The 13,228-nt window shown below is 41.6% G+C and overlaps 1 protein-coding gene across 3 annotated transcripts in view; it reads left to right on the top strand.

Moving 5' to 3' along the window:
• CPQ (carboxypeptidase Q) overlaps positions 1-13,228 on the top strand; it is a 560,471-nt gene that overhangs the window by 261,756 nt on the left and 285,487 nt on the right. For all 3 annotated transcript variants that reach the window (NM_001076248.1, XM_005215675.3, XM_015474539.3), the window contains exon 4: positions 3,832-4,039. In NM_001076248.1, the coding sequence (NP_001069716.1) occupies positions 3,832-4,039 (208 nt within the window). The remainder of the gene's footprint in view (positions 1-3,831; positions 4,040-13,228) is intronic.

Raw genomic sequence — 13,228 nt, 5'->3', positions numbered from 1 at the left:
CAAACCATCTTAAGAATGTGAAGCCTTCCAATCCATAAACATAGGGCACTTTTCATTTGGATCTTCTTTATCTCAGCGTTTTGCAGTTTTCATTGTGCAAATCTCACACATCTTTTGTTAAATTTATTTGTAGTATTTTGTTCCTTTTGTTGCTAATGAAAAAGCGATTGTTCATTTTCAGATTGCTCATTGCTGTGCTGTGCTGTGCTTAGTCACACAGTCATGTCCAACTCTTTTCGACCCCATGGACTGTAGCACGCCAGGCTCCTCTGTCCATGGGATTCTCCAGGCAAGAATACTGGGGTGGGTTGCCATGCCTTCCTCCAGGGGATCTTCCCAACCCAGGGATCGAACTCAGGTGTCCCTCATTTCTACTGTATTGCTACTATATTGTATTGTTTATCACTACTGGACAATTGATTTTTGTATATTGATCCTGCAACCTTGCTGTACTTGCTCATTAGTTCTAGTAGTTTTTGTGTGTGTGATTCCTTATGATTTTCTATATATTTGACCATCTGTGAACAGTTTTACTTCTTTTTTCCAATCTAGATTTCTTTTATTTCTTTTTCTTGTCTGATTTTTCTAGCTAGAACCTCTAGTCCAATGTTGAATAGAAGTGGTCAGAGCAGACATCTTAGTCTTGTTTTTTGATCTCAGGGGGAAAGTATTTCCTTCTCTACACTAACTAAGATGTTTGCTATGGGTGGTAGCTCAGATGGTAAAGCATCTGCCTACAATGTGGGAGACCTGGGTTCAATCCCTGGGTCAGGAATATCTCCTGGAGAAGGAAATGGCAACCCACTCCAGTATTCTTGCCTGGAAAATCCCATGGACTGAGGAACCTGGTAGGCTACAGTCCATGGGGTCGCAAAGAGTCGGACATGACTGAGCGACTTCACTTTAATAGATAGCTTTTATTGAGTTGAGGAAGTTCCCTTCCATTTTTAGTTTGTTGAGTGTTTTTATTATGAAAGAGGATTAGATTTTGTCCAAGGCTTAGTCAGCATCTATTGAGATGATCATGTGATTTTTATCTTTTATTACATTATTATAATGTGCTACATTGATTGACTTTTTGATATTGCATTCCTGAATAAATTCCTCTTGGTCATGGTGTTTTCATATGTTGCTGTATCAGTTTATTTTAGTTTCTTTTTTTTTTTTTGCATTTATACTTATCTAAGCGATTTTGGATTGTAGTTTCTTTCCTAGCGGTGTCTATGTCTGGTTTTGTTAGTAGTAGTAGTGGCCTTGTAGAATGAGTTGGGAAGCGTTCCCTTCCCTTGTATTTTTTGAAGACTTGACGAGGGATTGGTGTTAATCTTTAAATGTTCTTATTTTGATTTTTTTTTACAGCTTCCTTTGTCATTTGCGTTTTGTTATTGTTAAATTGCACACGGGGTTTGTAAACGGGGTCAGGAAGCTGATGTTTATGCTGATCCTCTCCTGTAGGACAATTGACAGTGACAATGCAGAACTTCAACTAAACTGTTGAGTCTTCTGTCTCCTTCTACTGAACAGTGCTGAATACTCCACCACCAGAGCACATGTTTAATTACAGAAATAAATTGAAGCATTTTATATCTTGAATTCAGTACCACAGTTGGAAAATGCCATTTTCCTCAGTAGAGCTATGGGTGTATGCCCAGTTCACTGTACCTGGATTAAGAACTCTTACCTGCAACTTATTAGTGCCAATTTGTTTGGAAACATTATTTAAAAGAGCCTATTAAGAAGTGTTACACTGACCTCCTTTCGAGTCAGAGAGCCTGAGAACAAGGAGAGTTTGTTGGATCCTAGACATCACGTAAGGTACTATGAATAATAAATATTTAGATTGTCTTTCTACATGTTTCAAAATACTTTCGGTCATTAATCACTCTACCAAGTCAGTGGGGAAAATTAACACTGAAGAAATAATAATAATAACAACTAATGTTTACTAAGTAATTCCTATGTGCCAAGCACTTGTAAATCCTTTACATATGCTATCACTTTTATTCCTCATAGCAATCTTATGAGGTCAGTGCTAATATTATTCTCCACGTTTCAGATGTGGAAGCTCAGGAACAGAGAGATGATCCAAGTTGCTTGGTGTCAGGCAGGCAGAGAGTTGGCAGAACCAGGATCTGACCTGAGTTATGTAACTTCATGCTGCTGCTGCTAAGTCCCTTCAGTCGTGTCCGACTCTGTGCAACCCCATAGACGGCAGCTCACCAGGCTCCGCCGTCCCTGGGATTCTCCAGGCAAGAACACTGGAGTCAGAGTGGGTCAGGCATATTCTGAAACAGGGATTCAGATTCAGGCTTTGTTTTATAAGTTTTAGATTTAAAAGTCATTTGTCTCTCTCTTATGAAGGATAAAATTTCCAGCCAACACTTAAGAAATGTCTATAAAGAATGTGCTTAGATTGTCCTAAGGACTTGAGCTCACACAGTCTCTCTCTGCAAGATTAATGTAATAGATAAATTAGTATGGTAAATATTTAACATTTATCAAGTGCTTACTATATTCTAGGGTAAGTAATATGTTTGTATAAATTAAGTAAATTTGCAAAATAACTGTGAAGTGGATATTATAATTACCATCTTCAATTACAGATGAAGCCACTGAAGCAAAGATGTATAACTTGGGTGGGTGCATACTCAGTTGCTTCAGTCATGTCTGACTCTTTGTGACCCTAGGGACCATCACCCACCAAGCTCTTCTATCCTTGGGATTCTCCAAGTGAGAATCCTGGAGTGGGTTGCCATGCCCTCCTCCAGGGGATCTACCTGACCCAGGAATCCAACCTGGGTCTCCTGCATTTCAGGCAGATTCTTTACCCACTGAGCCACCAGGGACGTCTGGTGTGTAACTTGCCCAAGGCCAATTAGTAATAAGTGGCACAGTCCAGATTTGAATCCAGAATCTGGATTCTTAATCACTTTGCCATGCAGTTTCTCTAAGTCAGTAAGTCATCACCTAATACATGGTCACAAGAATATAGCCACGCCAAGAAAGCGGTGGTAAGACTGCATCACCGTGTTTGTGCACGTGAAGACTGAAGTCACTTCTCCAGGAGAGAAGTGTGTTTTGGCTAAAAGGAGGAGAAACACTTTTCTCTGAATATAAGACCACCTGAAGCAAGTATGGAAATATTAAAAAAAATTTTAATTTGGATAAGAAGGCTCTTAGCTTGTGCTTCCACAGAAGACAGGAATAGACTGACGGGATACGGGGAGCACTCAGGAGCCTTTTCCTTGTAGTGGTGACATCACCGGACCTGGGTTTATTTGGCACTTTTCCTTATGGAAACACAAACATTTCTTCTGACATTGTTCTGTGGGTTTCCTGCAGAGCGTTCTACCCTTACGCAGGGCATTCTACCCTTATGCAGGGCTACACTGCAGACCTCTGTGTTCGGGTGGGAAGACGGCAGCACTTGAGCCAGACCAGAGAGCCAGGTGCATCTACGCCAGTTTGTGGGTCCTCTGGTCTGTAGCTGTGATAGAGTTTTATCTCCTTGAACACATGTCTTCACCTCTTGGTCTTGAAGACACTGAGTTTGAAGCAATTTGCAACTTTTTAAAGGATTATTCAAATTATCAAAATACATTTTATAGAATGTTTTCAATGAAATTATTATTAAACTGAATTCTCTAAGTTATTTTTATAAAAAAAAATTACCTTCACATCAAAAGCAAGTAAACCAATATTGCCCACCCTTTCCGTTCCTCACATGCAAACAAAGACCAGTGAAAATCAAATGTCAAATACAGGGGCTTTTAAAAAATACGTTTGGTCCATTTCCACTATCAAGGTAACCTGGTGACTTCTTTTCTCAAGTCCTCACACAGGTATTCAGGAATACCAGAAGGGTGTGCCAAAGATCCCAACAGCTTGTATTACGGTGGAGGACGCAGAGATGATGTCAAGAATGGCTTCTCGCGGGAACAGAATTGTCGTTCAGCTGAAGATGGGGGCAAAGAGCTATCCAGATGCTGATTCCTTCAACACAGTGGCAGAGATCACTGGGAGCAAGTATCCGGAGCAGGTGAGTGAAGACAAAGGAAAGGGATGGACTGTCTGGGAACAGGATGTTGCAGTCAAGTTTCAGTTTTTAGAAACAGTTTAGGAAAGAGAGCACGAATCTGCAGAGCTGATCCTCATAGACTCATTAAAGGCAGACACTTCATACACACACATGCACACACACACTCTCACACACACACACACACACACACACTCACACACAAGGCTTCCCTGGTGGTTCAAATGGTAAAGAATCTATCTGCAATGCAAGAGACCCAGGTTCAATCCCTGGGTGGGGAAGATCTCCTGGAGAAGGAAATGGCAACCCACTCCAGTATTCTTGCCTGGGAAATCCCACGCACCAAGGAGCCTGGAGGGCTACAGTCCATGGGGTTGCAAAGAACAACTGAGCAACTAACACACACACACACACACACACACACACATACACACACATATTTTCCCTATTAAAAGTTTACTACATTGAATGAACAAGGGCAGGACTAACCAAAGGCCAAAACATGACCCGCTGTGTGGAAGTTCACCTCTGAATAGCTGAGGGCAGTAATTGTCTATTTGTGTCGAATTTCTTCCATTTGGAACCAGCTTGGCATTTGAGATCATGCCAATGGTTGATAGTAGGCTTATTGTGTGACTTGTCTTCATCTTTTCAAAGCTCCGTGAAGTAGGTCTATTTTCTCCATTTTACAGTTGAGGAAAAATAATCTGGAAGGAAACTCACTTGCCTAAGGTCCATACAGCTAGTAAATGGCTGAGAAGGGACTCAAACCAGGACCTTGTGAATATTAAACCAAACTGTAGACCACAGTTTACATGAACTCTTTAGAGGTTTTTTTTAAATCAAATAGTCCTAGATACATATTCAAACTCTATACTAGCTGAAGATTAAATAACTTCAGCGAGTTACTTATCCTCTAAGTCTAAGAGAATTTATCTACAAAGAAGGGGAAGAACAGGATCAGTGTGAGGACTAGATTAGATAATGCACATCCGATAGCCTCCTGATTCAGTGTTTGTCGTGTCACAGGCACCCACTGAATGTCATGTTTTCTTCCTATGACATTAAATGTACAAAAAAATGGCTTTTATAAGGTTTCTGGTATGAATCTTATTTATTAGTAGGTATTGGAATTCTGAAAATAGCCCCTAAAATAAAGCTGTTCGGGAAGTTTAGACTTGTATTTCGTTTAAGGAGATCAGCGGGATGAGAGAACAAGTGCACAGTGATAGAGAAACTTCTGCGTGCGTCCTAGCTTGGGGCCTCTCTCAGACTTAAGGGCTGTGCTGCAGTACAGATGCGGTTTAAGTCCAGAACCCTTTTCTCTCTTCCTAAATGAACTGCTCCCAGGGCTGGGGCATGCATCAACCCTGGGGTTATAAGCCACAGATATAGTGGAAAAGCAAGGTCTCAGTAGGACCAGGGGAGTCAGATAGCCTTAGCGAAATTATAGTTTTAAGTGTTGAGAAAAGAAACAAGTCCCTTGTCTCTTCAGGAAACAGAGGCAATAGAAGAGCCAAGAGTCCAGGTTCCAGGAACTGAGTAGTCAAGACCCCTTGGAGTGTAATCCTTACTGTCAGTACTTCCAGGACGAAATGTTGCTTTGTTAAGGTTGTTAGTCCAGGTGGGAGGGGTTTAGGATTATATTTTTATCAGCTGTCCAGATGCGCACACTGGTAGCCTAAGAACGGGGGGCAAGGTGAGAGTGAGTTATCGGAACCGTAGTCTGAAATGGCCAGTGGGTGTCAGGGTCTGTGGCTAAAACATTAAAACAGAGGCATTCTCGGGCAGCAGCAGCTGGAAGGTTGAGTTGGTGCTGGCTCAGAGCTTCCCAGGAGCCAAGGCACCTTCCCGCTGCGCACGGTCAGTCTACTCCTCAGCCCTGCAGGATTGTTTTTTCAATCAGTTTTACTGAGGTATAGTTCACATAAAATAAGCTTACCAAATTAAAGTGTACAATTCCATGAGTGTTGAAAAATGCACCCAGTAATATAACCCCAAGCATAATAGAGAATATTTTCCTCACCCTGAATGTTCCCTTGGGCCCCTCACAGTCCATCTCCTCCTCAACTCCCCTGTCCCCGAGGGACCATGATCTGCTTCCTGAAACTATAGCTCTTTCTTCTCTAGAAATTCATGGAGATAGCATCATGCACGTGGAGTCTTTCGCACTGGCTTCTTTCACTCAGCATAATGCTTTTGAGACTTATCCATGTTGTATCGCTGCTCACTCCTTTATTCTGCTGAGTAATATTTCACTGTGAGGCTAGACCTCAATGTATTTATCCATTCACCGAGGGTGATGGACATTCTGGTGGTTTCTGGGTTTTGACTGTTATGAATAAAGCTTTTGTGAACATTCTTGCATAAATCTTCTCCTGGCCATGTGTTTTCCTTCTTTATAAACAACAACAAGTGCCTAGGAGTGGAATTGCAAGGCTTGCCTGAATCATAGCATCCTAATCTCTGTAAAGATGCTTCAGTCTGTATTCTATGGGGTAGCACCTTCTCCAGGTGTGTGATGGACAATTGCAGAGAGGTCCTAGGAATCAGGATTTCACCTCAATCGTAGTGTTGCATCGCATTCCAAGAGTCAGTTGTAAATATTTTGTTACCTAGATGTAAAGGATGGAAGATTAGCAAAAGGTCTCCCACAGAGAAGTCACAGTATTACCTTCCCAGAAGGAATGTGGGCGAGTGCTGTGCAGTGACGTCCACTTGGCTGTGTGTGGGGGGAGTCTGCCTTACAGTCTGCCTGGAACCACAGAGGGGTCTAGGCTGTGAAGGGAAGCCGGAAGCGTGTGTTTCCCCCCTAGGGGTTAGGCAACTTAATGCACATAAGCACAGTACATCCCTTACAAAGCCTCCTCGGGGAACCCTCCCCTCATTCCACCACTTGATGCCATTGTTAGACTATCATCTCCCACCAGAGCTTGTCGCAGATGCCATGAGCCTTCTGTTTACTTTCTTTTCTTCCCTAACGCCTATCCCAGAATTTGGCAGGCAGTGGCTTCTCCACACATATTTTATTTCAGTGAAATGAGGAGAGAGATAATAAAAAGAGAAGAAAATGAATGGACGATTTTCTTAATCTCTATTCTCTTTAAATCCAGAAGTTTTCCTGCCTATTTAGAACATTGGTTGTCCATGGGCATATTGGACATCACCCCTAAATGCATTTCTATGTGGCTAAACTCGAGTTCAGCAACTCCCTCACACCTGACACCTCATCTTAATTTCTTGTCTCTATTAAAGGAACCCTAGTTACTTATGAGCACAGTTCAGAGACTTCAAGTTATTTTTCCTTCTTCCTCTCTATCACTGTCCTACAGTTAAGAGCCATATCCCATTCAGTCTGCTTTCAACCTATTTTTTTTTTAATCTATTCCTGCTTTGTCTTTATGTTGTTATTGTTCTAATTCAGGCCCTTGAAATTTCCCTCCTGACTTTCTTTTCTTCTGTTTGTGCATTTTTTCTGCTTCTGCATTTTTGCAATGCAGTTCAGTTATCTTTTAAAATGCCAGTCTCAAAGTGGAGTTTCCAAGCTGTCAGGGGTCCTGTCCCCTAAAAGATAAAAGTTATGATAAAGGTAAATGCTGGGACTTTGATGGCACTCCACTGGTTAAGACTGCAGCTTCCCATGCAGGAGGAGCAGGTACTATCCCTGGTTGGGGAGGGATGGTGCACTGGGACGACCCAGAGGGATGGTGTGGAGAGGGAGGAGGGAGGAGGGTTCAGGATGGGGAACACATGTATACTAATTAAATAATTTTCTATTAAAGAAAAAAAAAGAAAAAAATAAAATAAAATAAAACAGAAGCAATATTGTCATAAATTCAATACAGATTTGGAATTGAACTGGGGTCTCCTGCATTGCAGGTGGATTCTTTACCAACTGAGCTATCAGGGAAGCTCCCCCCAAACAAATAAAAGTAAAATAAAGGTAAATGCTGGAGTGAGTGATTGGAGGTGAGGAAGACAGAGGAAAAGAGAACACGTTGGGAAAAGTTTAGGGGAGTTAAGTAGGAGGCAGTTATGGTTAAATTAAATTAAACTATTCATAAATGAGTGAAAAATTAGAATGAAGAAAGGGGAAAAAGAGATGCATGGTAGAGATCCCGTACCACCTAGACCCATTCTTTCCCTGGCTAGTGAGGGAGTTCAGCTCTCCTAAACTCTGGCAAACTTTTCTAACATCATTTAACTTTATTTTTTATTTTAATTTTAATAAAATTTTTATTTAAATTAGTATGTTGACAATGACATAAATATTGGTCTTGATAGTTTATGTTGACCTACTTATCCCTGACATATGCCTGATACCTTGCTTCTTATTAACGACCGGGAAGCAATGCTAAATAGTGCTGAGCAAACCAGTTGCAGTGGGTATTACTGCTAAAAATGAAGAGGATGTGTTTTGAAACTGCCATTATTCTGCCTGCAGCCAAGCATCGTGGGTGACCTGAAAGTGGTCTAACACCCAGGCAGTGGCCGATACTCTTCGGCGCTGACACCCACCTTATATCTCATACATGCACAGCACCTTGATGAAAGGAAAGCATTTAACACATAAAGAATCCTTCTGATTTGGCCCAAGATCTATGGACAACATGTTGTGAATTTTGGCTCTGGAAAAGTGTATATGTGATTAATGAAGCATTAGTTTCAAAACCCTGTTACATAGTTCAGACATAAGCCTTGACTGAATTAACCACAGGCTTTAAAAAATGCCAATTATACACATACTTTATTGGGTTCCAATATATGAAAAGGCAGAATAAGGGTATTATAGACGCAAATCCTACCTGCTTCCTAAAAACCCCGCAAGACGGCTCCTCCAGGCCTGAAATCCTCTCTCCACTCTTCCCTCTTCTGAAACTGCTCCTCTGTGATTTGGGCGAGTTGTGCAGGGTTCAGCAGACCTGAACACTTTGAGGGGGTGCATTTCACTGGCGAAAAGCAGGTTGGCTGGAAGCTCTGACATTAGGCCATTTTTTTAAATATTACTTTTTATTGAAATATAGTTGTTTTACAGTGTTGTGTTAGTTTCCACTGTACAACAAAGTATATCATTATATATATAATTTCTTTTTATGAATTTCCTTTCCATTTCAGTTCAATTCAGTCACTCAGTCGTCTCTGACTCTTTGTGACCCCATGGACTGCAGCACACCAGGCTTCCCTGTCCATCACCAACTCCCAGAGCTTGCTCAAACTCATGTCCATTGAGTCAGTGATGCCATCAAACTGTCTCATCCTCTGTCGTCCCCTTTTCCTCCCACTTTCAATCTTTCCCAGCATCAGGCTCTTTTCCAATGAGTAACTTCTTCGCATCAGATAGCCACAGTATTGGAGTTTCAGCTTCAGCATCAGTCCTTCCAATGAGTATTCAGGGTTGATTTCCTTTAGGATTGACTAGTTGGATCTCCTTGCAGTGCAAGGGACTCTCAAGAGTCTTCTCCAATACCACAGTTCAAAACCATCAATTCTTCAGCTCTCAGCTTTCTTTATAGCCATATATCCATACATGACTACGGGAAAAACCATAGCTTTGACTAGACGGACCTTTGTTGGTAAAGTAATGTCTCTGCTTTTTAATATGCTGTCTAGTTTGGTCATAGCTTTCTTCCCAAGGAGCAAGCGTCTTTTAATTTCATGGCTGCAGTCACCATCTGCAGTAATTTTGGAGTCCCTCCCCCAAAATAAAGTGTCTTTATTTTTTGGAACTCAAAAAAAATAAGGTCTCTCACTGTTTCCATTGTTTCCCCATCTATTTGCCATGAAGTTTCCCCATTTACATGCCATAAATGAAAATGCCTTTCCATTAATTGAGTAGAATTTCCTGTGCTACACAGTAGGTTCCTCATGAGTTATCTATTTTAAATATAGTAGTATATACATGTCAATCCCAATCTCCTAATTCATCCCACCCTCCCCCAACTTGGCATTTACAAGTCTGTGTCCATTTCTGCTCTTCAAATAAGCCTATCTGTATCATCCTTCTAAATTCTGCATATACATGGTATTATCTGATATTTGTTTTTCTCTTTCTGACTTACTTCAGTCTGTATGAAGTCTCTAGGTCCATCTGTGTCTCTGCGACTGGCACAATTTTATTGCTTTTTATGGCTGAGTCCATTGTATATTTGTACCACATCTTCTTTACCTATTCTTCTATTGATAGACACTTATGTTGCTTCCATATCATAGCTATTGTATTAATAAATAGTGCTGCAGTGAACATTGGGGTGCATGGATATTTTGGAATTGTGATTTTCTCCCAGTGTATGCCCAGGAGTGGGATTGCTAGATCATATGGTAGTTCTATTTATAGTTTTTTTTTAAAGAATCTCAATACTGTTCTCCATAGTGGCTGTACCAATTTACATTCCCACCAACCATGTAGGAGGGTTCCCCTTTATCCACATCTTCTCCAGCATAAATTTTTTGGAAATTTTTTGATGATGGCCATTCTGACTGGTGTGAGATGATACCTCATGGTAGTTTTGTTTTGCATTTCTCTAATAATTAGTGATGTTGAACATTTCTTTCATATGTTTTTTGGCCATCTGTGTGACATTAGGCCTTCGAACTCCTTTCTGTCAGACAGCTTTACCCCCGGGAAATCATTGTGTTTGTGGGGCCCATCCGTGGTTGAAAATGAATCTGAAAGGGTGGGAATGAGAGCTCCTTGACTTCTGAGCTGATGCTCCCTGGTCCTAAAATAGCCATGTTATTCTACTCCCATTTATTAAAGAGCAAATGTGCATTGGAAAATTCGTAAGAAACTTATTGCCATCCATGAATACGTTTTATTTTTCAGTAAGTAGAGGGTATCACACCTATTAGAAGAGTCTTACACAAGTGAGACAGACAGGTAAGGCTCCTAGCAGTCAGCATCCATTCCCTGATCTGCAGATGGGGAAACTGAATCTGAGGGACTTTGTCCACGGAGACACAACAAACGTGTGATAGGTCACATCTGGAAGGTGACCACAGGTTTCCCGACTCCCATTCCTTTCTACCTCAAAGATACTCCATTGTGCTGGGGTGCATTGTAGCTGGACAGATAGTGTGTGAATCTGTGGGATTTTGTTGATTCATGATTCAAGTCATGCTATGCCTGCTAAGTCATTATTGGTGTCTTTTTCTCATGCTTTTTCTTCTGATATCACTCTCCTGGGCATGAACAACTCTCAGATATACTGTCCCCTGTTGTTCTGCAGTTTCCTTAGAGCACCCATGAGGAACCCACCTGTGCTTGGTCCATTCTTGCTACTCATCGTCTCTCCACTGAGTCTGATTTGGGTCTCAGTCTCTTTAGCTCCCTGTCCCTGATGGATGCAGCACTTCTCTGGTGTCAGTGACACTTTCTGATGCCTCTTCCCCTGTGCCCGTATTCATACACCTTTACCCTCACCAGTCCGGTAATCAAGTGTTTCTGTTTTAGCAAAAGACCAGAGACAAAGACTAAATAGATCTACTACCAATCTCATCACCTAAAAAGCACTTTTTATTTGGAAATAATTTTAAGCTCCCAAGAAGTTGCAAAAATAGTGCAGAAAGCTTGGGTGAGGTGTATCCTTTGTTCAGCTTCCCCAGTGATGACATCTTAGAGAACGGTGGAACAGAAACCCAATAAGGAAACGCTCTGAAGACACTCCCAAGAGTGAGCCTCTTTCCTGGAAAGCAGCGGCTGCCTGTGAGCAACCTCTGTGGAGCCCCTGGTGTAGGTGGGACCCCATGCTAGCATCTCCCCACACAGTCCTTTCCCAGGATTCGTTTATGATCCTTCCAGGGTCTCCCACTCAAACAAACAAACACAGAAGGAGGGTTGTGCTCAAACTGACATGATTGGGACCTGGGACTAGGGCCACGGGCAGCTATGGGGGAGACTCTATGGGAGACCAAGAGCAGAGTCTCTTGGGCTGGCCTAAGGCTGGCTGGTTGCTATTGTTCCTGAGTGATCTCCTAGGCTTTATTCTGAGGTCTTGCTTAGTAAATACAGTATTTTTCAAAAGTTAATACATTCAAGAATTCTTCTGAGGGAACTGTATGTAAAGAAGTGTGTTTGGGTTTTTTTTTTTTTGGTTAATAATATCCAAACCCATTTCAGTGAAGCCTTGATGGGGGTGGGGGGGTGGTTAATCTAAGCCTTTTTCCAACAGCAGTTATTTTCAGGGATTCAAAGGACAATTTCATTTTCATATGCCGGTATTATTTTGAATATAATGCAGCACTATGCAGGCTAGCGGGAAATGTTGAAATGAAAGCTCTAGTCTGTTCACTGGACAGTTTGCTTTTTCTTTTGTTTAGTGTGGGACAGAGTTTCTCAGCGTCATCACTATTGATATTTGAGGCCAGATAGTTCTTTGTTGTGGGAGGCCGTGGTTTACATTGTGGAATATTTAGCAGCGTTCCCCGTCTGTCCCCTACTCCCCAGCCGAGACCATCAAAGATGTCTCTAGGCGCTGCTAGATGTCCCCTGAGGGACAGAGGTCACTGCACGTGGAGAGTCACTGGTGTGGACTGATGCAGAGGACCCACTGGGTGGGAGATGCCAGGCCTTGTTTCTAGTTTTATTTCTGCCACAAATAACCTGAGTGACTTTGGGCCACTTAATCCTTCAAAGACAGAATGGGGGACTTTGTCTGGAAAAGCTCAAAGGTCATTTCCAGCCTTAAAATTCCATTCTTAAAAAAAAAAAAAAAAACCTGGAGATTATCAGGAGCTTGACAGTGCAGAGTGTATGCTCTCAGATGCTCAGACGCAGTGGGAGCCCTTTCAGTCTTTCACAGAGTAGGGGTATTGGTAGGTGTTCTTTTCTTATTTTAAAGAACACATTCTGTGTTCAAATACAGTTAGGAACTCTTCTATTGAGAAAAGTTAAACAAACACCCCACTTTTTTTTCTGAAGAACTTCTTAAGCCTTTAATGTGCTGATGTGCCCTGGAAATCTCTAACAGGTCGTTTTGCAATAATCCCCAAACTTTCTGAGAAACAGGAGAAAAGAGGACTAAGATCTATCGGATAGTTTATATTTTGGTGTTTTTTATATTCTTCCCACTTTCAACTCTTCATTCATTCATTCAACACACATTTATGAAATATGCGGTGTGTGTCAGGCAATAGGGTTACAGCAGTAGCATTGGGTGGGCAGCATAGCACTGTGGTTGTAGCATAGTACTGTAG

This window comes from Bos taurus, chromosome 14, assembly GCF_002263795.3.
Source record: "Bos taurus isolate L1 Dominette 01449 registration number 42190680 breed Hereford chromosome 14, ARS-UCD2.0, whole genome shotgun sequence".
Lineage (NCBI taxonomy): Eukaryota > Metazoa > Chordata > Mammalia > Artiodactyla > Bovidae > Bos > Bos taurus.
The sequence above is the reverse complement of the archived record's forward strand: the minus strand, read 5'-3'. Positions and strand labels throughout refer to the sequence as shown.